Source organism: Panthera onca, chromosome C2 (assembly GCF_046562875.1).
Source record: "Panthera onca isolate mPanOnc1 chromosome C2, mPanOnc1 haplotype 2, whole genome shotgun sequence".
Classification (NCBI taxonomy): domain Eukaryota; kingdom Metazoa; phylum Chordata; class Mammalia; order Carnivora; family Felidae; genus Panthera; species Panthera onca.
In genome coordinates this window covers 1,829,516-1,855,264 of record NC_138347.1, presented here as the reverse complement: position 1 = coordinate 1,855,264, position 25,749 = coordinate 1,829,516, and the positions used below count along the sequence as shown (strand labels likewise).

The window sequence follows — 25,749 nt, the reverse complement described above, 5'->3', positions numbered from 1 at the left end:
AAATACAAATCAAAACCACACTCAGATATCACCTCACTCCAGTCAGAGTGGCGAAAATCAACAAATCAGGAGACTATAGATGCTGGAGAGGACACGGAGAAACAGGAACCCTTTTGCACTGTTGGTGGGAATGCAAACTGGTGCAGCCACTCTGGAAAACAGTGTGGAGGTTCCTCAGAAAATTAAAAATGGACCTACCCTATGACCCAGCAATAGCACTGCTAGGAATTTATCCAAGGGATACAGGAGTACTGATGCATAGGGGCACTTGGACCCCAATGTTTATAGCAGCACTGTCAACAATAGCCAAATTATGAAGAGAGCCTAAATGTCCATCCACTGATGAATGGATAAAGAAATTGTGGTTTATATACACAACGGAGTACTACGTGGCAATGAGAAAGAATGAACTATGGCCCTTTGTAGCAACGTGGATGGAACTGGAGAGTGTGATGCTAAGTGAAATAAGCCATACAGAGAAAGACAGATACCATATGGTTTCACTCTTATGTGGATCCTGAGAAACATAACAGAAACCCATGGGGGAGGGGAAGGAAAAAAAAAAAAAAAAAAAAAAAAGAGGTTAGAATGGGAGAGAGCCAAAGCATAAGAGACTGTTAAAAACTGAGAACAAACTGAGGGTTGATGGGGGGTGGGAGGGAGGGCAGGGTGGGTGATGGGTATTGAGGAGGGCACCTTTTGGGATGAGCACTGGGTGTTGTATGGAAACCAATTTGACAATTAATTTCATATATTGAAAAAAAAATCAGCCCAAGATGGATCAAAATTTAAAAGGTCAATAGAAGAACCACAAATATGTAACGGAAACCCCTTGTAACCTTGGGTAATGCAACACCAAAAGCATGACCCACAAGAGAAAAACATTGAGGTTGCACTTCATCAAAATTAAAACCTTTGAGCTTCAAGAGGCTCCATTAAGACGACGACCAGGAAAGCTGCAGACTGGAAGAAAACGTGAAAATCACGGGTCTGATAAAGGCCTTGCACCCAAAATATATAAAGAACTCTTAGGACTCAAAAAGACACCAATCCACATGATCTCACGGTTTGTGGGTTCGAGCCCCACAGGAGGATCTGCACTGACAGCTCAGAGCCTGCTTCAGATTCTCTGTCTCCCTCTCTCTCTGCCCCTGCTTGTTCTCTCTGTCTCTCAAAAATAAATATTTTTATAATGATAAAATTAAATTAAGAAAAAGAAGACAAGCCAATTAAAAATGGGCAAAACTTCTCAAGTTCACCAAAGATACACGAATGGCTAATAAGCCCATGAAGAGATGCTCAACACCATTAGTCCCTAGAAAACGCAGGTCAAGTCCAGGGTGAGGTGTGGCCTCACGCCCAGGGCAGCTCCAGCCACACGGCAGGCGTGGGTGAGGGAGCCCTCCTCCATGCTGGTGGCAACGTAAAACTCTGACCTACTGTGGAAGACGGCCTGGCAGTTTCTGGAGACATTAAAACATCAGCTTCCTCTGTGTCACGGCACCCCCACTCCCGTGGACCTAGCGATGCACCGACAGCGACAACGGGGTGCACGCCGTACGCGAGGGACCGCAGCAGCACTGGTCACAGCGGCCAAAGGCCCCTGGCCTGGCGGGTGGGGAAGAAGGTGCGGCCCATCCCCCCAGGGGCTGGGGTCAGTGGCAAAGACGAAGGCGTGACACCCCCGGCAAGGGGACAGAATCGCAAATGCACAGGAGGGTGAAAGAAGCCGGACACACAAGACCGGCTGCTTTATAATTCCATCTGCAGGAGAAGTCCGGGGACGGCCAATCTCGAGGGTCAAAAAGAAGAGAGGCTGCCTACGGCTCAGGGTGGGAATGGGGACTGACCGGGGGCACGAAGACCTTTCAGGAAATGCTGTAAAACTGTTGTGGGAGCGGCCTCAAAACTATAAAATTACCAGAATCTTCAACTTATACACCTAATGCAGGCAAAACTTGTTTCTCGACCTCAGCACCGGCATCTTGGGCCCAACGGGCCTGTGCTGTCTGCGCGGCGAGGTGCTCCGCGGCTCCCCCCAGACGCTGGCAGTGGACTCCCCTAGTCCCCCAGCTGTGACAACCACAACTATCTCCAGATGCCACTGAGTGTCCCGGGGGGCAGGAAATCAGCCCCACGGACGGCACTGGTCTCGGCCCGCTGTTCCCTAATCTGCTCTTTCCACCCGGTGACACACGAGGGACGCCTCTCTAGGCCAGCATGGAGATTCTGCCCGAACCTTGTCGGTGTTACACGGCATTCCGACGTCGGGCAGTACGGATGTTTCATAAACTATGTTGGACAATGTTGTTTCCATTTTCTAATTACTGCAGTGCCTGCAGAAATAAACCTCACGCAGAGCTCTTCAGAACACCGTCTGCTGAAGAGACCAAGGCTGGGGCTGCCGGGTCAGACCGCTCTCGACACGAATTACGAGCAGTGTCCCCCACGTCTGTTCATCTGATGGCAGCAGCCCCGGCCCCCTTCTTGGCCGCTCGGCTCAGCCAAAAGCCATCGGGGTTACCTTCTACTTTCAATCAAAGAAGCGGCGGGGGCAATTTTACCGTTTAGCTCTCCCGTTCCCATCCTACGGCCTCCCTCCCGTTCTCTCGGGGGGAGATCTGGGGTCACCGAGGATGCACCCGCGTCCTCAGACGGGAACCCTAATAGAACGGGCACCCCGTGCTTGTGGCCCGAGCCCCTGAAAAGCGGTCTTCCCCGCCGCACAACTGACAAGAGACGGAGGCCCGGCAGAGGAGCAGGGCGGCTAAGCCGGCGGCACCCTCCCTCCCTCCCTCCCTCCCAGAAAATGGGGCAGGTACGGGTTTAGAAACGCCGGGGCACAGAGAAACTCTGCAGACAATCAAAGAATAAAAAGAAAGCAAAGCAGAGCGATCACTGAGGAGTGAAATCCAGCCAGCTGTCTGCCAAAAAGCAGGGTGAGACCAATCGCCGGGAGGACAGTTAATTCCTTAATAGATGTTTTAAGTACATTTGTAAACGGCCTCTTGTTTGTAAAAGGGTCTGGAACGGGACCAAGACCCACAGGCTCGGCAGACCCTGGAGCAGGGGAATCCCACGCGAAGGCAAAAGCCCCATTCAAACACAAAAGCGCTCCAGCCGAGAAAGCCTCATCACCTCCTCTTAAACCGAGGCCTGACCGGGAGCGTTCTGTTCCGGGCGTGGGGCGCGAGGACTCCGGATCCGCAGACGCCGCAACGCGGGCACCCCGGTGAGGCCAGGGAACATCCGTCACCACACGGAGCCACCCATCTTTTTCTCGCGACAACTCGCAAGAGTCACCGTCTCGAAGGCTCTCCAACACGCACCACGAGGTCGGTGACGGCAGCACGTCCGGGACACGCCTGGAGCCGGACGCGGTACCTTCTGTCCGCCTCCGCCCATCTCACGCACCCCGATCTCCTCCATCCATTCATCCACCGGCGGACGCCAACTCAGGCCGCTTCCGTGTCTCGGGTGTCGCACGTAACGCTGCGGTACACACGGGGGTACAGACGTCCTTTCGAACCGGTGGTTTCCTCCTCTTGGATAAAGCCCAGAAGCAGAACTGCCGGGTGGAAGGGTGGCTCTCGTTTTCACTTTCTGAGGAACCTCCGTTCGGTCTTCCGCAGCGGCTGCCCGGGTGTGCGTTCCCAGCAGCAGCGCACGAGGGCTCCTCCTTCTCCACACCCTCACCCTCACCCTCACCGACACTTCGGATTCTTGTCTTGTTGGCGACAGCCACTCTATTCTGACCGGCGTGAGGCGGAATCTCGCTGAGGTTTTCGTGTGCTTTCCCCTGGTGATGAGTGACGTTGAGCATCTTTCCACGGACCCGTCGGCCGTCCGGAGGCCTTGCTTAGAAAAACGTCTGTTCAGATCCTCTGCCCACCGTTTAACCAGACTGTTTCTCCTTTTGCTTTTGAGGTGTACGAGGCGCTTCTATCGTGTGCGTATTAGCCCCTAATCAGACGGGTGATTTGCAAATAGGCTCCCTCCTCCTTCTGTTGGTGGTTTCCTTTGCTGAGCAGAAGCTTCCTCGTTTGACACAGTCCTACTTGCTTACTTTTTGCTTTTGCTGCCTTTGCATCTAACTGCTAACATGGGTTTTCAAAATATTCGTTTTACAGTGCTGATCTAAAGCTAGTAACGGTTATGCCAACAGGTTTTAACAAACACCTTTTTAGAAACCATTCCGAGGGCCTGACGTGTCCCTTAAAGGGTTTCTAAAGGAGTCTGCTGATGTCAGAGGCCAGTGTCGTGTGAGACGGGGGCCCACTGACGGGAACCCGTGCACCTGTGTCGTCAGCACAGAAGCGACACACGTGACACGGTACGTGAAAAATGGCGGTGACAAATCACGTTCATATGATGTAATCTCCTGTCTCCTTAAAAATCAAAGGACCTACAGGGGCGCCTGGGTGGCGCAGTTGGTTAAGCGTCCGACTTCACCCAGGTCACGATCTCGCGGTCCGTGAGTTCGAGCCCCGCGTCAGGCTCTGGGCTGATGGCTCGGAGCCTGGAGCCTGTTTCCGATTCTGTGTCTCCCTCTCTCTCTGACCCTCCCCCGTTCATGCTCTGTCTCTCTCTGTCCCAAAAATAAATAAAAAAAAACGTTGAAAAAAAAAAAAAAAAATCAAAGGACCTACAGCCGACACAGCAGATAATGCCATGTCCCATTAGACGCGGGACGCTGCTGACCAGGAGACGCCCCGTCCCGTTTAGAATTGCTTTAGGGGACAAAAGCTACAACACCCTTTTACGTGCCCAGATAAGCTGTAAAGACGTCCCCATGCCAGAAACATTTGAACACAGGAAAAACTGGGTACCACAGGCCCAAGCGATCAGGGTATTACAAATTATCAGGGAACGTTAGGCGTGCTGTATTTCCTCTGGACAATGTTTACTGATGATTTTTAAATATCCTGCTTATCAGAAAAGCCTCCTTTTCTCATCCATTTCCATATTATCAATCTCACCTCCACAGACAACACTTGCCAGCAATGTGGTTCTCGAACACGGGAAGCGGTAAGAACTCGCGTGGCGGACGCACCGGGCATGCGCAGACAGCGCGAGGACGTGTGCGGCCACAGCCCCGGTCCCTCCCCTGAGAGCACGTCTCAACCCCCCAGAACCCAGCCTCGACACGTGCTGGCCACCTGAGAGGTCTCATCGTACCGAAGAGAAACCTGAGAGACCGAGGATAAATCCCAACTTCCTAACTTTTACTTAACCACGTTTATTTGAAAATACAGTAAATCTAAGAATGGTCAAAAATGTACATCTGAAGTGGACAGAAGGCAATCGAAGGGCCTGGCTCAAAGGGCCCTGGAACACTCTAGAATAGGGGGTCCATTTGCGGCTCTAAGCAACATCACCAGGTGAAAGATCACGAGATCCAGTCAGGATCTTTCTAGAACAGGGCCAGGAGTCACAATGCTCTCCTTAGAACAAAGCCACGTCTTGGGGTCAGGGACAATGGAAGGCCATGCAACGCACAGGAAGAAAGCAGCAGCAGAAGAGGGGCTGAATGGAGACAGAGCAGGAGGAAGAGGAAAACGCAGGTGCACAGGGGGCAGGGCCGGAGGCTCACCTGCACCCAAGGGACCTTCCCCTCCCCACCCCGGGGGCCTTTCCCCCTTCAAAGCTGCAGGCCTTGGGGCACCTGGGTGGCTCAGCTAAGCATCTGACTTCAGCTCAGGTTATGATCTCACAATTCGTGGGTTCGAGCCCCGTGTCGGGCTCTGTGCTGACAGCTCGGACCTGGAGCCTGCTTCGGATTCTGTCTCTGTCTCTGTCTCTCTGCTCCTCCCCAGCTGGTGCTCCGTCTGTCTCTCTCTCGCTCTCTCAAAAGATGAATACAAGTTTAAAAAAAATAAACCAAAAAAAACCCGTGGGCTCCTAGGGACTTCCCGAAGTCAAAGCCACCGATACCGTTTGAGGCTAACCCAGCACTGCCACTCAACGTTCAAAACTTATTATTTTAAAACTCTACAAATATAAAGTATGACAAAACTTTTTTATTGACTCTCAGGAAACATTTTCATTCCTCGGGATATACGTCTCTGCTGTTTTCTCCTCAGACCAGCAGGCTAAAAAAGAGCTCAATTTAACAGGTGCGTGAAGCCTTTTCTTCGAATGGAGACTTCTGAGCACAGCCCTGCTGCTAGCTGGATTCCGGGGTCTGATGTCCAATAACTCTTGGAAACTAACAGCACATATAACTAACTTACATGATCAGCGCCTCCCACTCAAAGAAATTCTCTTCGTTCATGGGACCTGAAAAAAACAAAAAAAAAATTCCACAATTAACTTAGAAGGCCACTTTGGCAATTAGAAGTAAATTACAAAGAAGCTAACTTTAGTGCCTTACCCGCCACAATTCCTTCCGGAGGATTCAGCGTCAGTTCTACAAAATGAAAAAGCAAAAGCATTATGAAACAGAACGAGTATCAGGCTGGCATTGTAACCAAACAACAACTGTGGAGTATATACATTAACAGATTAAAACCCCGTCTGTCCAAAGCGAACGCCTATTCCCGTTACGTTTCCGACAACGACTACGTATGCGGCTCTTTACGGCAGCAAAACGCAGAATTCTGGAGCTATAAACCCTTTCATCTGACAAATGAAGAAACCGAAGGGGTCAATTATCTTTCAAAAATACCCCTGCCGGTTGTTTCGATTCAACTTCACACGTCAAGCACAGCGTCCGGTTTTCCGACGGGATGGTGCTTCCTGGCGCTGTGAGCGGCGGCACGGGCCCTTCTGAGCGTGAGAAACGAGGGACCGGCCGGCGCTCGTGAACCAGGACTCGGAGCACGCACGGCACAGCTGTCGGTCCCCGGCGCCACTCTACTCAATCTGTGAGCCCCCGACGTGGCACCCCACGGAGCGTCAGGCCCGAGCGCCGAGAATCGAAAGTAGGAAGAAGCAAGCAGGCGGCACTTCGGCAACCGCTGAAGACCAGTGGCCGCCGAGAGACTGAGGCCCAGCCCCGCCACCGAGAAACGCCGTCCCAATTCCTGGCCTCCTCGTCTTCTATGTGGAAGGCTCCAGAGTGAACCCAAACCCGCACACAGACGCGGACGAGTGACGAGAGAAGAACAGTCCTGGGCAAGAAGGGTGGCCACCCGGGAGTAGGGAATCGGGCCAGAGATGCACTTCCTGTAGGGCCCAGGCGCCCAAGACATCGCTGATGTGGCAAGAAACAGACAGACAGACAAAACCAAAAACTGGTTCCCTGAAGGGCCATAAAATTGCCAAACCCTTGCCAAATAACTACAAGCCGTAAGGTTCCGAAAAGTGGAAGTAAAACCATCGTTACTCACAGATGCCACGTCACATACGCCCAAAGTCCGAAAGAATCAGAAGACACACTAGAAGAAGTGAGTTGGCCAACACTGCTGACTATGAGGTCCAGACATGTGACTGAATGTGTTTCTATGTATGAGCAAACTAGAATAATCTTAAAAAGACGTCAACTCTACTAGGAAACACATACAGGTAAGTTTTTAAAAGCTGTGCAGACCTGTAGCCTGCGAGAACCGCCACGGCTCTGAAGGCCTTCCCAAGCAGAGACTCGAGCAAGTTCATGGATGGAAGCCTCAAAATTACAGTTCTCAATCCTCCTCAAACTGCACCTACAGATTCCGTGCAGCCTCAGCCAACATCCCAACAGGTCTTCTTGCCTGAATGCAAACAAGATAACTCTAAAAGATACACAAACATGCAAACAACTGAGAACAGCCCAGACTTCTTGAAAAAGAGTTAAGTTGAGGGGCGCCCGGGTGGCTCAGTCGGTTGAGCGTCCGACTTCAGCTCAGGTCATGATCTCAGAGTCCGTGGGTTCGAGCCCCGCGTCGGGCTCTGTGCTGACGGCTCAGAGCCTGGAGCCTGTTCGGTTTCTGTGTCTCCCTCTCTCTCTGCCCCTCTCCCACTCCCGTTCTGTCTGTCTCTCTCTCTCTCTCAAAAATAAACATTAAAAAAAATATTTTAAGTAGCACATTTAATTGTGTGCAAATTTTATCTCAATAAAGCTGACTCCCCCCAAAATTAATTTCAGTTGTTTTATGAAACATAAAACAATAAATAATTTAGACTAACTACAAAGGTAAAGCCAAAGAGCACCAACCATCAAAGGAAAAGATGGGTAAAATTAAGAGCGCTGAAACTAAGAACCTCTGCTATCAAGAGACCTTTAAGAGAATGAAAAGGGAAGCCCCAGAGAGGACGGTATTTGCTACAGACATAACCAGCAAAGAGCTAGTATCGAAACTTCTCAGAATCGATAAAAATACATAAACCACCCAAAAGAAAATCAAGCACAAGACTTGAAGACACGTCACAAAATAAAGGAACATGTCACAAGGTGCTCAACTCATTAACTGTGGGGAAACTAAGGCCACAGTGGGATGACCGTGCCCCCAGCGGAGCAGCCCAGGAGCCCGAGCCTCCAGATGGGACAGAAGGCCGCCTCCCCCCGCCGAGGAGCCACAGACACACCCTGCGGGCACGAATGTAAACTGGGACCACCGGGTGGGAAAGGAGGCCGCCGGGAGTCGCCGGGAGCCCGCGACCCTCTCCGGAGGACAAGCACACAGAAACACGCGCACGCGTGCACCGGGAGTTAACCTGCCACCTGACCACAAGTGCTACAGACCCAGGTACCGACCACCTGGCCGCATGCGCAGCAGCCTCTAGCCCCCTGCCACCGCCCTATGGATCAGTCTCCGGAGGAAGACGGGGACGAAATGTCCCTGGATGGAAGTAAGGGTCTGACGCTGTAACAGCTCACACTCTCCCTAAAGAGACAGAGACCACACTTCCCCCCGTGGGTAAAAGCTTAAGCGAGAGAGGCCGAGAGAAGGGCCACGGTGAATCTACACCTTGTGAACACAGGACACTCTAACTAAATACTTCACCGGTGTCATCAAAATATCGCTCTAACCGCTGGCCTGAAAGCGTGTCACGTCTCTGTTTTGCCACATAATTTGATGTCCTGAAAAGTGCCCAGCTACAATTCTAATTGCGGAATCACTCATCCAAATGGTATTTACTTACATTTGCCCTCTGGTCCTATCTGAAGCTTTGAGGGGCTGCACGAAGCCCCGGGGCAGCGGTGTCCACACTCCCCTCGGCCAGCTGGACTAGAAGGGGCCAGCCGCTACCCACGCGGCCGCCAGGCCCCACTCCTCCAGCCAGCGCAGACGCAGTGGTGAAGGAGAGACAAGGCCCCTCCTTCCACGGGCTTCCCTTCCGTTCCAGTGAAGGAAGACAGCCAATAAGTAAGGAAACACACACGAAAAGACATACTGAAGAACGTAGTGAGGGAGGTGGCAAAGTGATACAAAGACACACGCCCACCTGAGGCAAGAAAGGCCTCAGGGTGAAGGTGATGCCGGAGGGGGGCTCCTTTCTCTCCAACTGAGACAGAATTGACTTACACTGCCATATTAGTCTCAGGTGTGCAACACAGGGAGCCGGTGTTCGTATATATTCTGCAATGAGCAAAGTCCAGCAAGTTAACACCCATCCACACACAATCACAAATTTCTCTTTTGATGAGACCTTTTAACACCTAGCCCCTTAGCGACTTTCAAATACACAACACGGCACTGTTAACTATCATCGCCAGGCCGTACGTGACATCCCCTGGACTTAGTTTATAACTGGAAGTCTGTATTCTGACCCCTTCGCCCATGTTGTCCACCTGCTAACCCCCCATGGCTACACCAACCTGTACTCTCCTTCTGTGAGTTGTTTTTAAGGTTCCATACATGCGTGAGACCATCTGGTATCGGTCTTTCTCTGCCTTATCCCACTTAGCGTAATGCTCCCAAGGTCCATCCATGTTGTCACAAATGACAAGATTTCATTTTTATGGCTGAGAAATATTCCGTCGTGTCTTTGCTGCATATTTACAGCAGCATCACTCGTAACAGCCAAAAAAAAAGAAAACACCCAAATATCTAGCAACAGAAGAGGTCAAGAAACCGTGGTGAATTCATACAGTGGAACAAAAGTGAAAATAAATGACACACAGCTACACGCGACACAGTCATGCAAAAGAAACCAGCCCCGTACTACACACGACACATAATACACCACACATATGCGTACACACCCAGATATATATGCACAACACAGGGTGCTTGGGTGGCTGAGTCAGTTAAGTGCCCAACTCCTGGTTTCAGCTCAGGTCATGATCTCACAGCTCTTGAGATCAAGCCCCGCAGCGGGCTCTGTGCTGACAGCATGGAGCCTGCTTAAAGTTCTCTCTCTCTCTCTCTCTCTCTCTCTCTCTCTCTGCTCCTCCCCTGCTCTCACACTGTCAACAATAAATAAATTTTTAAAAAGAAAAAAAAGAGAATAGACAATATGTAACTACATTTATAGATGGATTACATCCATTAAAAAACAGGCACTCTAAACGACAATGTTTAAGAATGCGTGCTTCGGTGGAAACAGAGCAAAGCAGTGATTACCCCATGAAGACAGAGCTGCTCTGGTGGAGTGGGGGCCCCGCACAGTGGGGTTCTGGCGGGCTGGCAGCCTTCCTGCTCATCTGGGTGGTGATGCTCTGAGAAGCTCACCAAGCTGAACCTGAACCTGAACCCTATGCCGGCTGTAGTTCAGGCTAATAAACAGTTTTAAGCCATTACTGTGACAGTCCAGGCAGGGAAGGTGACAGCCTGAGTCAGAGTGGCGACTCTGGGGGTCTGTCCCGCAGACAGGGACGAAATGGGTGTGACATGTGAGGACTGGTCCCGGGTCCCCGGCCCAAACAACTAAGCGAACAGCACTATTACCGGGACGGGAGGGGAAGGAGCAGGTCTGAGGGGAAGGCAAGAATTCTCATTTAAACACATTAAGGTGGAGACTAGAAAACACACCAGCGGAGAGACCTCAGACGAGTCTGAAGCTCAAGGGAGAGAGGACACTAGCAGGAGAAACTTGGGGGCTGTGCGCACAGGGACAGGTGGAGCCGCGGGGACCTGGTGGCAGTTGCTGGAGTTTTCCCAGGGGACACTGGGAAACTCGGGTGCCACTGTCGGGTGTCCGCGGTGACCGGGGAATGCTACTGCCATTTAGGGGGAAGGGGCCATAAAGAAAGTGCACACGAGGACAACTCTTTCATTCGAAGCACCAGTAACACCTGCTAAGAAACCCTGAGCAGGAAACAAGAACGGGCACGGGGAGAGCCCCGTCTGTCGCCAAGGGCACCAGAGCCCAGCACGCGGGAGGAAGAGGAAGGGGCAGCGAGGGCCCCAACGCGAGGCCAGTGCCGCGGGACAAACGGCGAGGCAGCCAGCACTGCGAGGAGGCAGCAGTCAAGTGCAACGGAGGTCGAGTGCCAGGAAGGCTGAGCCCCTCGGGCGCAGTCACACACACTCCGACCGTCTCAGTCCCCCTTCGGGTGTCTGCGTGACAGCCGACCACCGGGAGAGGGAAGCCCAGAACCCAGCTCACCAGGAGCTACACGCCCAGTCATCTGAAATCCAGGCCAATCACCTTCGCATAACACCTGACAAATTAAAGCAGAGGACTGATAAACTGCTGGGGGTGGGGGACTCATCCTCCAGGGATCTGGTGGGGGGGGGCTCCCTCCAAAAAGGGCTGCTTCGTTCTTCATCTGTGGACCCACCCCTGGAGCCTCCCTCCCGCGCCCTCCTTCCAGGGCCTTCCAGGGAGGGGCAGCCGGCGGGCTGCAGTCCCAGCCGCATCCTTATTCGACAGCGGCACCTAGTGGTCAGGGAAGTTACAGTAACACGGGGGACGTTTCTGCGACACTCGTTTTATTTCCAAAATACACACCTGCACAGACAGCTTGGTGTCTACTCACAAAAACAGCTTCAAAAAGAAAAACAAAATCCTAGTATCAGAGAAATGTGCAAAAACTATGCCACTGACCCCTTGAGAATATTAATTCGTTAAAAACATATTTTTAATAGTGGCTTAAAAAGTAGCCGCCGCAGGCTCTGGACTGACAGTACGGAGCCTGCTTGGGATTCTCTCCCTGTCCCTGTCCCTCTCTCTCTGCCCTTCCCCCACTCGCGCGGTCTCGGTCTCTCTCAAAGTAAGTAAATAAACTAAAAACAAAACAAACTGGTAAGATAAAATCATGTTTTTCTTCCACAATTTTTAAAACAAGGCAAGCCATGGTTTAAGGGAAAATATTTACAAAATGTCCAACAAAAGACTTGTAGCCACAGTATATGAAGAACTCCTACAACTTAATAAGAAAACAATACACATGATTAAAAATCAGCAAAAGACTCAAGACGCTTATGATGGCAGATAAACACACAAAACGACACTCAATGTCATCGGTCGCAAGGGAGACGCAAATCAAAGCCACAAGGAGAACATGGCGATGCAGTGAGACCCTCGGCGCCCCTCCTCCCACGAACATGGAGTCTACAGCTACAAACGGAACAATCTGCCCCCCAAAGCACACTGAGGCCGGCTGGGTCATAACTGCGCATCAAGCAAATGAGAAGAAAACCACACTGAAGTGGCCAACAGAAGCTGGGACACAATCTCACCATGACCCCCCGCACAGTATCTCACAACCAGGAGGAAACTCAAAACCCAGAGCTGCTTCTTGAGGAGTAAAGGGTTTGAACAGCAGCACCCCAACTTTTAAGACGAACGCTTGCATACACGAGCCTCCAAATCATCTAGCTTTGAGACCCTATGGGACTCGCATCCCAAGACCCCCAAGACGGGAGCCATGTGAGAAACCTCCCTTCAAGGGCTCGGGGCGGGGACTGGCCCTCCCCAGGGCCCAGCTCCGAGGCAGCCCGTGGACCACGCCCAGACTCACGGAGGTGCGCCTGCTGGCATCAGAGTGGCCACCGGGGCGCAGGCGTCTGATTCATCACACTCAGCAGGAGCCTGGCGGAACACTGTTCTCTGCGGACAGAGACCGGGGGGTCACCTTTGCCTCTCCCTCCGCTGTGCTCCCGGGCACCAGCATCCACCTGAAGGCAGCTTTTACGCGTATCTAGTGCCCTGATTTCTGTGGCTGTCACCTAGGGGACACCTCTTGATCGCTTGGCCCTGGAGGCCAGGGAGACCGGAGCTGCTGGTCCCATGAACCTGTAACAATCAGAGTCACACAGGGAGGAGCTCAAACCGATCTGGTGCCCCAAATTTTGCGACTGCTTCCAGGGGACATCTCCACATCGCCTGGCTCTGGCGGCCACCGGACTCGTGCTGTGGGTCCCACAGGACTCTAACTAATAGAGAAGCAGTTCTTAAACAGCTACCACCCCCGGGGAAAGCAAGAGGCCGGTCTTTCTGGGCAGGAGGGCTATCAGCTGACCATGAGGACTGCAGCCTGCGGGGTGTGCTTCTGATTAGATGTGCATCTTGGGACCAACCTGATCCCTTCCAGAGACCTCAGCGGGCAGCCGCTATCTTCGCGTTCACCTTCCGCCGAAATCCAGAGTGTGATGTCTCCCAGAAGGGAGTTTTACACACAGCCGGCACCCTGCTTTTTACAGCTGCCACCGGGGGGAGATGTCCCTTGATCGTCTGGTGCTGGTGGCCAGGGGACCTTGCATTCCCGGGTCTGATGGGTCTACCACAGTCGGAGAAAGGGTTTTTGGCAGGCTGCCATCCCCAGGGCACTGCACAGAGGGCAGGCTGAGGCCCACTCCCCCATCCTTCCGTGAAGGAGGCCTCCCTGCGTGTCCTGGAGCTGAGAGGTAGCCTTCGGGTCTGGCACACATTCCACGGTCCACAGAGCTGCTCTCTACGAAAATACGGCTATGGCACCACCTTGGCACTCTCCCTCTGCCCTGCACCAGCTCAGCTCACTGGCATCGCCCAGAAAAGAACTTACACACTCATCTGGAGTCCCGATTTTTGTGACAGCCATACTGGGGACACCTGCAGAGTGCCTAGCTCTGGTGACCAGTGGGGCTTATGCTTAAGGCCCCACAGGACTGTACGTATCTGCACACCTTAAAAAGCTGCTGCCGGTGGGCCTGGCTTCCAGTCACCCTGAATCTGCGTGCTGAGACCCTCCGCTCTGGGACAATGACAAGTCTTGGCACACCCTCCACTGCGGGAGGTATCAAAGACACAACAGGTGCTGGGACAGCACGAAGGTTTGAGTGACAACCGAAAGCCGGGACGGGACTGAATGACGAGGTTCATCTCCTACACGAGGCCGCTCCTTCCAGACTGGGAGAGGGGGGTGTTCCCAGTTGGTATCGAGACCAACTCAGACAGTCCAGCGAAATGGACAAACAGGAATATGTTCCCAGGAAAGAACAAGATAAAACCTCAGGAAAAAGGATCTCAGTGAGACGGAGACAGTTTGCCGATAAGGAGTTCAAAGTGATGGTCACGAAGACGCTCACCAAACAGGAGAAAAACCGATGGACACAAAACCTCAACAGAGGTGGGAAATATAAGAACGTACCAAAGAGAAATCGCAGAGTGAATAACAGAACGGCTGAACTGAAACACAGACCAGATGAAGCAGAAGAAAGGATCAGCCACTCGAGGTCAGTGGAACTCAGTCAATGAGAGCAGCAAAAAGAATGAAAAAAAGTGAAGACAGTTAGGAGCTCCTAAGACATCAAGTAGACTAATATTTGGATCATGGGGCTTCCAGAGGAGGAGAGAGAAAGGGTCAGAAATCTCTTGAAGAAGTAATGGCTGAAAACTTCCCTCATCTGGGGAAGGAAACAGGCATCTAGATCCAAGAAGCCCAGAGAGTTTCAAGGAAGAAGAACCCAGAGAGACCCACACCAAGACACCTTATAATTACCTACCAAAAAGTAAAAGCCAGGAGAGAATCTTCAAAGCAGCAAGATGAAAACCACTTGTTATGTACACGTACGTGATGCTAAGTTATCGGCAGACTTTTCGGCAGAAACTTTTCAGGCCAGAGGCAGAGGCACGATACATTCAAAGCACTGAAAGGAAAATCTCCAACCAAGAATACTCTCCCCGGCAAAGTTACGACTCAGAACTGAAGGAGAGATAAAGGGCTCTCCGGAGAAACAAAAGCTAAAGGGGTTCATCACCACTAACCCGGCCTTGTTACGGGGAATTCTTTAACTGAAAAGAAAGGGTGTTCACGAGAACACATGTGAAAGAATAAATCTCACTGCAAAGGTAAGTATATAGTAAAAGTACGGGGTTAATCACTTACAAAGTTAGCATGAAGGTTAAAAAAAGTAAGTAGTAAACATAACTGTAAGTACAAAAACTAGTTAAAGGACACACACATTAAAAAAATGTAAAGTGTCAGGGCGCCTGTGTGGCTCAGTTGGTTAAGCGTCTGACTTCAGCTCAGGTCATGATCTCACAGCTGTTGAGTTTGAGCCCCGCGTCCGGCTCTGTGCGGACAGCTTGGAGCCTAGAGCTGCTTCAGATTCTGTGTCTCCCTCTCTCTCTGCCCCTCCCCAGCTCATGCTCTGTCTCTCTCTCTCTCTCTCTCTCTGTCAAAAATAAATAAAACATTAAAAAAAATTTTTTTTAATGTAAAGTGTGAATCAAAAACATCAAATATGGGGTGAAAGGAGAACAACAGTATTGAGCTTTAGAATGGGATCAAACTTATTATCAACTGAAAACAGACTGTACAGAAGTTGTCACATGTGAGCCACGTGGTAGCCACAAAGCCAAACCCTGTAGCAAATACACAAAAAAGAAAGAAAAGGAACATAAGCATACCACTGAAGTCATCAAAGCACAAAGAGAACAGAAAAGAAGAAAGGAACAGAGAGAAACTACAGAAACGGTCAGAAAACAACAAAAATGGCAACAGGCACGTGCCTGTCAGTAATTACTTTAAGTGTAAATGCACTCAATTCTCCCATCAGAAGACACAGAGTGCTGAACAGATTAAAATATAGGACCCAACTATACGTTGCCTATAAGAAACTCACTTCAAATTTAAGGACGGACACACACACACACACACACACACACACACACACACAGAAAGTGAAGGGATTGAAAAAAAGAAAGAAAGAAAAGAAAAAAAAGCTGTTCCACACAAATGGAAACCAAAAGGAATCTGGAGCAGCTATACTTGTATCAGAGAAAATAGACTTAAAACAAAGAGACAAAAGAAAGGCATTACATAACGCTAAAGGAGCCATTCCAACAGTAAGATACACTTGTAAATATTTACACACCCAACACAGGAGCGCCTAAATATGCAAAGCAAATGTTAACAGACCTAAAGGGAGACACAGCAACTCAACAGTAGAGGACATTAATATCCCACTGACATACAAAAATATAAGAAAGCACTGGCCTTAAATGACACATTAGACCAGATGAACCAGAACATTCCATACAAAAGCAGAATACACAATCTTCACAAGTGCAGGTGGAATGTTCTCCAAGACAAATCACCTGTTAGGACACAAAATAAGTCTTAACAAATGTAAAAGGACTGAAATCATATAAAGCATCTTTTCTGATAACGGTATGAAACTAGAAATTACTTACGTGAAGAAAACTGGAATATTCACAAATACGTGGAGATTAAACAACATGCTACTGAATAACCAATAAGTCAAAGAAGAAATCAAGAGAAATAAAAAAATACCTTATGATCCTCCCCCAAAAAAGGAAATGTGACGTACCAAAATTTATAGATGCAGCAAAAGCAGTTCTAAGAGAGAAGTTCATAGTGATAAATGCCTCTGTCAAGAAGCAGGAAAAATCTCAACTAAACCTTATTTTACAACTCAAGAAACTAGAAAAAAGAAAAAACAAAGCCCAGAGTCAGTAGAAGGAAAGAAATAACAAACATTAGAGCAGAAATAAATGAAACAGACTAAAAAGACAATAGAAGTGATCAATGAAGCTAAGAGCTGTTCTTTGAAAAGATAATGGTGATAAACCTTTAGCCAGACTCGCCAAGACAGAGACAAGACTCGAGAAGAGAAACATCAGAAATGATGGGGTGCCTGGATGGCTCAGTCAGTTACATGTCCAACTCTTAACACCCGCTCAGGTCTCGATCTCAGGGCCATGAGTTCAAGCCCTGCACTGGGCTCCATGCCTAGCATGGACCACACTTAAAAAAAAAGGAAAGAAAGAAAGAAATGACAAAAGAGATGTTACGACTGACACCACAGAAACACAAAGGACCATAAGAAACTACTATGGACCATCGTATGCCAACAAATTGGACAATCTAGAAGAAATGGATACACAAACACATAATCTACCAAGAGTGAATCATGATGAAATAGAAAATCTGAACTGATTGCTAGTAAGGAGATTGAATCAATAATCAGAAACCTCCCAAGAAACAAAAGTCCAAGACCAGATGGCTTCACTGGTGAATTCTACCAAATGTTCAAAACAGAATTAACTAATACCAGTTCTTTTCAAACTCTTCCCAAAAAAGAGAGAGAAAAGAAAGGAAAGGAAAAGAAGAAAGAAAGAAAACGGGAGGGGAGGAAGGGAACATTTTATGAAACTAGGATCACCACAATACCAAAACCACAAGATTGCCACAAGAAAGTCACAGGCCAATATCCCTGGTAAACACAGATGTGAAAATCCTCAGCAAAATATTAGCAACTGAATTTAACAATATATTAAATGGATCATACACCATGATCAAGTGGGATTTATTCCAGGAATTCAAGAACAGTTCAGTATCTGCAAATCAATGTAATCCACCACATTAACAAAATGAAGGATGAAAACCGTATGATCATCTCAATCGATGCAGAAAGGCATTTGACAAAATTCAGTGTCCACGTATGATAAAAACTCTCCACAGAGTAAGTACAGACAGAACATACTTCAACATAATAAAGGCCATAGATGAAAATCCAACAGCCAACACCATACTCGATAGTGAAACGCTGAAAGGCTTTCCTCTAAGACCAGGAACAAGACAAGAAAACCCATCCTCACCACTGTTATTCCACATTGTATTTGAAACCCTTGCCTGAGCACTTAGGCAAAAAAAAAAAAAAAAAAAGAAAGAAATAAGAAGTATCCGAATTGGAAAGAAAAGAAGCAAAACTGTCACTATCTGAGGCCGACAAGATATTATACATTAAAAAACCCTAAAGACGGCATCAAAAATCGTTAAAATAAGTTCAATACAGTTGAGCGGTACAAAACCAATACATAAAAATCTGGTGCATCTCTAAAATTTTTTTTTTAACGTTTATTTATTTTTGAGAAGAGAGAGACAGAGCATGAGTGGGGGAGGAGAGAGAAAGAGGGAGACACAGAATCTGAAACGGGTTCCAGGCTCCGAGTTGTCAGCACAGAGCCCGACGCGGGGCTCGAACTCACAGACCGCGAGATCATGACCTGAGCCGAAGTCTGATGCTTAACCAAGTGAGCCACCCAGGTGCCCCAAAATCTGTTGCATTTCTTTCTTTTTTTTTTTTTTTTTTTAATTTTTTTTTTTTCAACGTTTTTTATTTATTTTTGGGACAGAGAGAGACAGAGCATGAACGGGGGAGGGGCAGAGAGAGAGGGAGACACAGAATCGGAAACAGGCTCCAGGCTCCGAGCCATCAGCGCAGAGCCTGACGCGGGGCTCGAACTCACGGACCGCGAGATCGTGACCTGGCTGAAGTCGGACGCTTAACCGACTGCGCCACCCAGGCGCCCCTCTGTTGCATTTCTATACACTGATAGTGAACTATCAGAAAGAGAAAGTAAAAAAAAAAAAAAAAAAAAAAAAAAATCCCTTTTATAATTGCATTAAAAAGATAGAACACCCAGGAATATATTTAACCAAGGAGTGTGACTGACCTGTTTGTTGAAAATGACAAGACATTAATGAAAGACTGAAGACACAAATGGAAAGATACTTCATGCTCATGGAATGGAAGAATTAATACTATTAAAAAGTCCATACTACAAAAAGCAATATATAGATTCAATACAATCCGTATCAAAATTCCAATGACATTTTTCAAAAAATAGAACACTCCAAAAATTTGCATGGAACCATTAAATACCCAGGGTAGCCAAATGTGAGAAAGAACAAAGCTGGAGAATCAGGCTCATTGATTTCAAACTATAATACAATGCCGTAGTAGTTAAAACAGTGTAGAAATGGCATAGAAACAGACACATGGATTACAGAAACAAAACAGCCCAGAAATAAACCCACACATATATGGTCAAATCAACTTACAACAAAGCAGCTGATATGCGATGGGGCAAACACAGGTAGGTACATTGGTTCTTTTTAGACATAATGTTATTGCACATTTAACGGATTACAGTACAGTGTAAACATACTTTTATATATGTACTGGAAAACCGAAAAAAATCGGTTATATACGGTAAGAAAATATATATATATCAAAATATATGTATTATACATACCTAAAATATATACACGTTAAAAAAAATAAGCTCATAGATACAAAGAACAGGCTGATGGTTGCCAGAGGCAAGGCAGTGGGAGGGTGGGAGAAATGAGTGAACTGTGATGGTTTGTTTGTTTTTTAGTGTAAATAAACTTAAGGTAAAAACTGAATTTGAAAAACAAGGACAGAAAATGGCAGAATTAAGATGTTTTAAAATGAAAACTACAATGAGACACCATACCACTCTAGAACAGCTAAATATGTAAAAACCCAGCATACGAAGTGTGGACAGGGGAGCAGAATCAGTGGAACTCCTTAATACGCTGCTGGCAGAAATGTAAAGTGGTACAACCAGTCAGAAAAATAGCTTGGCTGCTCCTTTAAAAGTTAAACACAGGGGTGCCTGGGTGGCTCAGTCCGTTGAGCGTCCGACTTCAGTTCAGGTCATGATCTCACAGTCCATGAGTTCGAGCCCTGCATCAGGCTCTGTGCTGACAGCTCAGAGCCTGGAGCCTGCCTCGGATTCTGTGTGTATGTCTGTCTGTCTGTCTGTCTCTCTCTCTCTCTCTCTGCCCCTCCCCCACTCATGCTCTCTCTCTGTCTCAGAAATAAACAAACATTTAAAAAAATAAAAATAAAAAAATTAAACACAGAGGCGCCTGGGTGGCTCAGTCGGTTAAGCGTCCAGCTCTCAATTTCAGCTCACGTTGTGGTGTCACAGTTCCTGAGATGGAGGGGTCTGTGCTGTAGAGCCTGCTTGAGATCCTCTCTCTCCCTGCCTCTTCCCTAGTTTGTGCTCTCTCTCAAAACAAATACACTTAAAAAAAAAAAAAAGTGAGTCATCAAGGGTGAATTTAAGGTTTGAGCCCCAAAACTTGGAAGAACACGACTGCCACCAAGGGAGGCACGGGGACTGCGGGAGCAGCAATGGTGCAGGAGGAGCCAGAGATCAGTTTTACACGAGCAAGTTTGAGGTTCTTATTCAACACTGAACTAGGCTGAATAATGTCCCCCAGAATCTCCAGATGTGACTCTGTTTGGAAATGGGGGCTTTGCAGATGGACTGCAGTTAAAACGGGTCACATGGGACAGGGGTGGGTCCTAAAGCTATGACGGGCACCTCCAGAAGAGGGAAGACAGGCAGAGATGTGAGTTCCGCTGCCACAAGCCAAGGAGCAGCAAAAATTGCCGGCAACTACCGGAAGCTCCAGGAGGCCAAGAGGGACTCCTCCCTAGAGCTTGCAGAGCGTGGCCCGGCCAACACGGAGTCGGGACGCCAGGCCTCCAGAACAGCGACAGAGCAGACTTCTGTTGTTAGCCACTTAGCCTTCTTGAGGAAACCCCCAGAACCCAATACCTGTCTGTTTTTGAACCTTCTCGGGAAGGCTGGGTGATGGGTGACGACAGAACGTCAAGCAAAGACACCCGTTTAAAATATCTGGGTTCTTTTCCTGGTTCTCCTTTCTCCTGGCCGTAAGGAGCTAGGCCAATCGTTTTGCCTCTGTTACTCAACTGCCTACACAATTTGGAAAACCAGGGGCTGTACAGAATCATATCCAAGGTTCCGCCCCTCGAAATTTCTGCAGGCCTGTGACTATTCCCAAATACGATAAAGTATGCCTGAACCCTGTCCCAATCCACTGAAACCCCATTTCACAGAAAGGTCGTTCCTGCAAAGTCCACCTTTACAATGAATGAGTCACCTTCCGGTGTGGTAAGACAAACCGGATGCTAATTCACACAAGATGAGAGTCACTAAATGGAATTTACGATGATTCTAAGATACAGCAACCACAGAACCCCCTCAGTAACATACTGCATTCATCTTCTATCGCTGATGGGACAAATCACCACAAACCCAACGGCTTAAAACGACACCCACCGATGACCTCACGGTTTCCGTGTGTCAGAAGGGGCAGGTGGTTCTACTCTCACAGGGCAGCGGTCAAGGCAGGGCACTGCCCAGATCCACTCAGGTTGGCGGCAGAATCCAGTTCCCTGCAGCCGTGGGACGGAGGCTCCCGGTCCTCACTGCTGTCGGCCAGCGACGGGTCTCACGTTCTCGGGCCACCCACGCCCCTCTGTTCCTGGCCTCTCCAGAGCCAGCCACGGCAGGTGGAGTCCTCCTCGTGCTCTGCACGTCTCAGACGCCCCCTCCTGCCTCTCCTCTCCCGCCTCTTCTGTTCCGGGGCCTCGTGTGGTTAACGGGTTGTACCCCAGTAACCCAGGATGATCTCCCTACCTGCACGACGGCTGTTTAGTAACCTGTGACACCTGCGGGGGGGGGGGGGGGGGCGCTCACAGCAGCGCCCAGATTAGCGTCCGACAGGATCACCAGGGGGGCAAGCTCAGGAGAGCTCCTCAGGGCTCTGCCTTCCCGCGGACTCTGAGAAGTCACATTAACACATAAAAATGCATACGATACCCTTCTGTGATACGGCTTTGGAAGTCAGGTGTTATTTGTGTTTTATTACTGCAAAATGACAACATGGTTGAAATAACGGATGAAGTTTCTGCAAGTACAGTAAAGGGAAGAGTAACCTTGGCCACCGCCAATATCCTTAGGAAACACAAGTTCAACAATGCAGAGACTGGACTGAAGCAGCAGCCTGAACTTAATTCCCCTTGCAGCCTTAACAGATTCCTTCCCTAAAGACACAAGAAAATAACCTTTTCTCGAAGTCTAGAAACAGGGCTAAACAGCCTAAGACAGACACCGAAGCACGGACGGGGAAGGCAGGAATGACAGGTGTGCCCACACATATGACCCCCGGCCAGGTCTCCCGTGAGGACACAGGCAACGGTGCCCCGCTCCCACCCAACCCTCCGTTCATACTCTGCCCCCAAGTCTCTCAAAGACACTCCCACTGTAGGGGACACTGGCAGCGAGCAGTGTTTAAACATTTCTTTCATGAGCCCACACGTGAATCACCCTGGTGTGCTCCCGCCGAACGCGGACCCTCCGCGTGCAGGGCCACCAACCCGGTTACGGGACTGAGCTCCGTGCATTTTTACCAATTATTTTTATTACAGTCATTATTCTGGCCTACTCTCAACCTTCTTCTAAAGTACTCTCAATGTCACCCTAACAACACCAGCTACCAAAATCAGAGTTATCTATCAAGTATCCTGAAAAGCATTAACCTTCCCAGAGGACCAAAGTGCAGAGGTCAAGGCCTGAACCGGGACTGCGGCTGCAGAGACCCTCTCTTACCCACACGCGGGCGACCACCCCGTCTCCACCAGCAGCTCACGACACCTGCCACACATCCGTTTCACCCATGACCTCTCCTGGCAACTCTCCCAACGGGGCTGTCAAAAGGCAGAACACGGAATGTTCTTCGTCTTTCGTTTCTCCCTTTACTTTCCCCAAACATTAAAACCTTTCCCTGGCGAGGAAAGCACAAAGGAGGCTCTCTGGGCACCACCTAGAAAGCGTGACAGGTGGCACTACTCAAAAACTGTTCCGTTATTAAAGAGAAAGCCAAATCTGACCTTTCACCCCAAATGCATCACAATGCGCTTTTTCTCCATACGCTTTTGGTTTCAGCTTCTCAGTAGGCAATTCCGGTTTTCCTGCAAGGCTGGAATGAGGGAGTCCTCTAAATTACTAAAGGAGCCAAAGACAAAAACAAAGGCTGCGTGGAACTGTTGACGCATTTCTAAACTCGTGGAGTAGTGATGCCGACTGTCCTTTTCCAAGGGTTCCTTTTACGAGTTCGTGTATGAAGTCAAGAGCAGGCAGTGGGCGCAGCGGAGGAAGGGGACCGCAGACTGTTAGGGCTCACGGTTTCCCAGGACCAAACTCCCGTCCCCGCGCCTACGCGGGAACAAGCGGGCATGACTCAGTGCTTTCGGCGTCCACGGCTCCCACATCTCCACCAACTCAGGCCGCCACACACGGCCGTGTGCGCCCGGAGCCTCCCCGAGCAGGGACTCTACCGCCGGGTGGGAGCCCGGGGACTGGAGGAGGGGGGCGCAGGGCCGGGGGTCGGCAGAGGGGGGGCGCGAGCTCGAGGGACGCGCGGGACACGGGGCGGACGGACGGGGCGGGGGGGGAGGAGCGGGTCCCCAGACTGGAGGCGCGGACCCCGCACTCACGTTTGTACTCGGCCATCAGCCTCTTGAGCGCCGTCCCCGCCATCGTCCTGGCAACAGCTATGCTGCGCGACCTCCCCTCCCAAGCGCCGGCCTCTCCCGCCCACCGCAGGGCTGCTTCCGGGTCGACGCCGGGACCCGGAAACCCTTCCGGGACGCGGCGTGCGCGTGCGCGGTGGCGCCGTCGCCACGGGGAGCGGCGCAGGCGCGGCGGCCGGGACGGCCTGATCGCGGGGTTCCGAGGTTCCTACCCAACGCCAGGGCCTCGGCCCCTCTGTGGGTTAACGTCGCTCCCGGGGATCCAGATTCCTGGAGGGCCTGGGTCTTCCGGGAGATCCCGGAGCCGCGGGCGCCCAGAGCGGGTTACATCCTACCGGTGGTGTCCCAGGAAGGTCTGATTAAAGGATCGGGACCAGGGATGGAGATGGAGAACTGGAATGAGGGACGGGTAGACGGAGGACGGCGGCCTGGGGGACTTGACGAGGGACAGCACGGGGACAGGACGTTCATGAAGACGGAGGGTGGCGCCTGGGGGACTTGACGGGGACAGCACGGGGACAGGACGTCCATGGAGACGGAGGACGGCAGCCTGGGGGACGTGGCGGGGGACAGCACGGGGACAGGACGTCCATGAAGATGGAGGGTGGAGCCTGGGGGACGTGGCGGGGGACAGCACGGGGACAGGACGTCCATGGAGACGGAGGGTGGCGCCTGGGGGACAGGACGGGGACAAAGTATGGAGACGGAGGGTAGCAGCCTCCATCCTGCCTCCATCACTCGGTGGGAACCGAGGGCAGGTAGACTGATGCCTGAGCAGATCTCATTCCAGGTGTATATTCTTTAAAGAGAACGGAGATAAAAATTGAAGATCCTACCCATCCGTTAAAGTACACATTGTGGGGGGGGCGCCGGGGTGGCTCAGTTGATTAAGAGTGGGACTGGAGTTCGGCTCAGATCACGATCTCATGGTTCATGAGTTCAAACTCCACCTCGGCACCAGAATCTGCACTGACAGCGCAGGTCCTGCTTAGGATACTCTGCTCCTCCCCTGCTCGCACTCTCCCTCTCTCTCAAAATAAACTTAAAAAAAATTACATCTGTGGCACAGGACCATTTCAGAGTGACTTTCAGGCCCAATGCAGTGAAAGCAAGAAGATCCACAAAGAAGGCATTTGATGCCCCCCTGACTTCCTTCAGACAGGCCTTAGGTTGGAAGAAGACTGGTGCCAGGGTGGTTTTCTTCTGCATCAGCGTGGCCCCACAGCAACCCCTCCACGAAGAGAGGAGCTCCAGGAAGGCCAAAGAGGGAAAAGTAGCAACTCCTCCTCTACCCACCTGCCCACGTGCCAACCAGCGTGGCCCTGAGGCAGCGGCGCCCTAGCTGGGATTGGCTAGGAGTGGCTTTCTCCAGCCACCCCTTCCAGCTCCTTGCTTCTCAGGCTTCTGCACGATTGTGTAACATGGGGATAAACAGCCCTTTTTTTCATGTTATGGTGGTTCTATTCCCAGATGACCCACTGTGATTTGGCAATCTACCTATGTTTCTTAGAACCCCACTGGCTGGCTTCAGAGAAAGGAAACACATTTACTCCTTTATGGCTCTCCCATGCAAAGACATGTACACCTTTTAAAAAACAAGTTTTCATCTCCACATTTACATCCTACCTATTATTCTATAGAACTTGCCATATAATGCCCTATATAATCTATTAGCATAATATAAAATTGATTTATTGTTATTATCGGTCTCCTGTAAATAGAGAGTTTACATGTTCCACGAGGACAAGGAGTTTCTGTCTGATTTGTTCGTGGATGCAGCTTTGGTACCTGGGCATGGCAGTATTTACTGAATTGAATGAAATTAAACAATGCAAACAAACCTCCCAAGTACGCATATTTTAGAGTAAGGGTATACAAAATATCGTAAGTAAGTAGGCTGTTCACTGCACAAAGGAAAGTAGCCTTGTATTCAAACACCAAAAACTTGAGAAGCCCAGACCAACGTCCATATTCATCTGCCCCCAAAATCTGCCCTGTCTTTACACACGACACCCCAGAGAGGAAAAGTGCCATGCCGCTGGTTCAGCTGCAGACTGGGAGAGCTCATGAGGAATGAGGGGGTGTCCCCCTCGGCAGGAGAATGCCGGGACTGGCGTGGGTTTAGCTGCAAGGATGCGGACGGCAGCCATCAGGTGAATACTTACTTTTCGATAACCGGCCTTTAAGTGTACGTGCCTCGCTGCACGGTCCGTACAGATACGGAATTGTGACATAGGCCCCAATGGCCAAACGCAGTATTTAAGACAAGCCAAGA

General features: G+C 49.9%; 1 protein-coding gene across 4 annotated transcripts in view; it reads right to left on the bottom strand.

The window, feature by feature from the left end:
- The window catches only part of UBE2G2 (ubiquitin conjugating enzyme E2 G2), a 40,373-nt gene extending 16,802 nt beyond the window's left edge, over window positions 1-23,571 (bottom strand). Inside the window, exons 1-4 of one of the 4 annotated variants that reach the window (XM_078452683.2) lie at window positions 23,439-23,563; window positions 22,833-22,921; window positions 6,374-6,409; window positions 6,234-6,279 (exon numbers count right to left, since the gene is read on the bottom strand). In XM_078452683.2, coding sequence (XP_078308809.1) covers window positions 6,234-6,274 — 41 coding nt within the window. In that variant the 5' untranslated portion in view covers window positions 6,275-6,279; window positions 6,374-6,409; window positions 22,833-22,921; window positions 23,439-23,563. Of the gene's footprint in view, window positions 1-6,233; window positions 6,280-6,373; window positions 6,410-22,551; window positions 22,730-22,832; window positions 22,922-23,438 lie in introns of those variants that run through there. The other 3 variants (XM_078452681.2, XM_078452682.2, XM_060640604.3) reach the window with 3 other exon arrangements.
- Window positions 23,572-25,749: the final 2,178 nt, after the last annotated feature.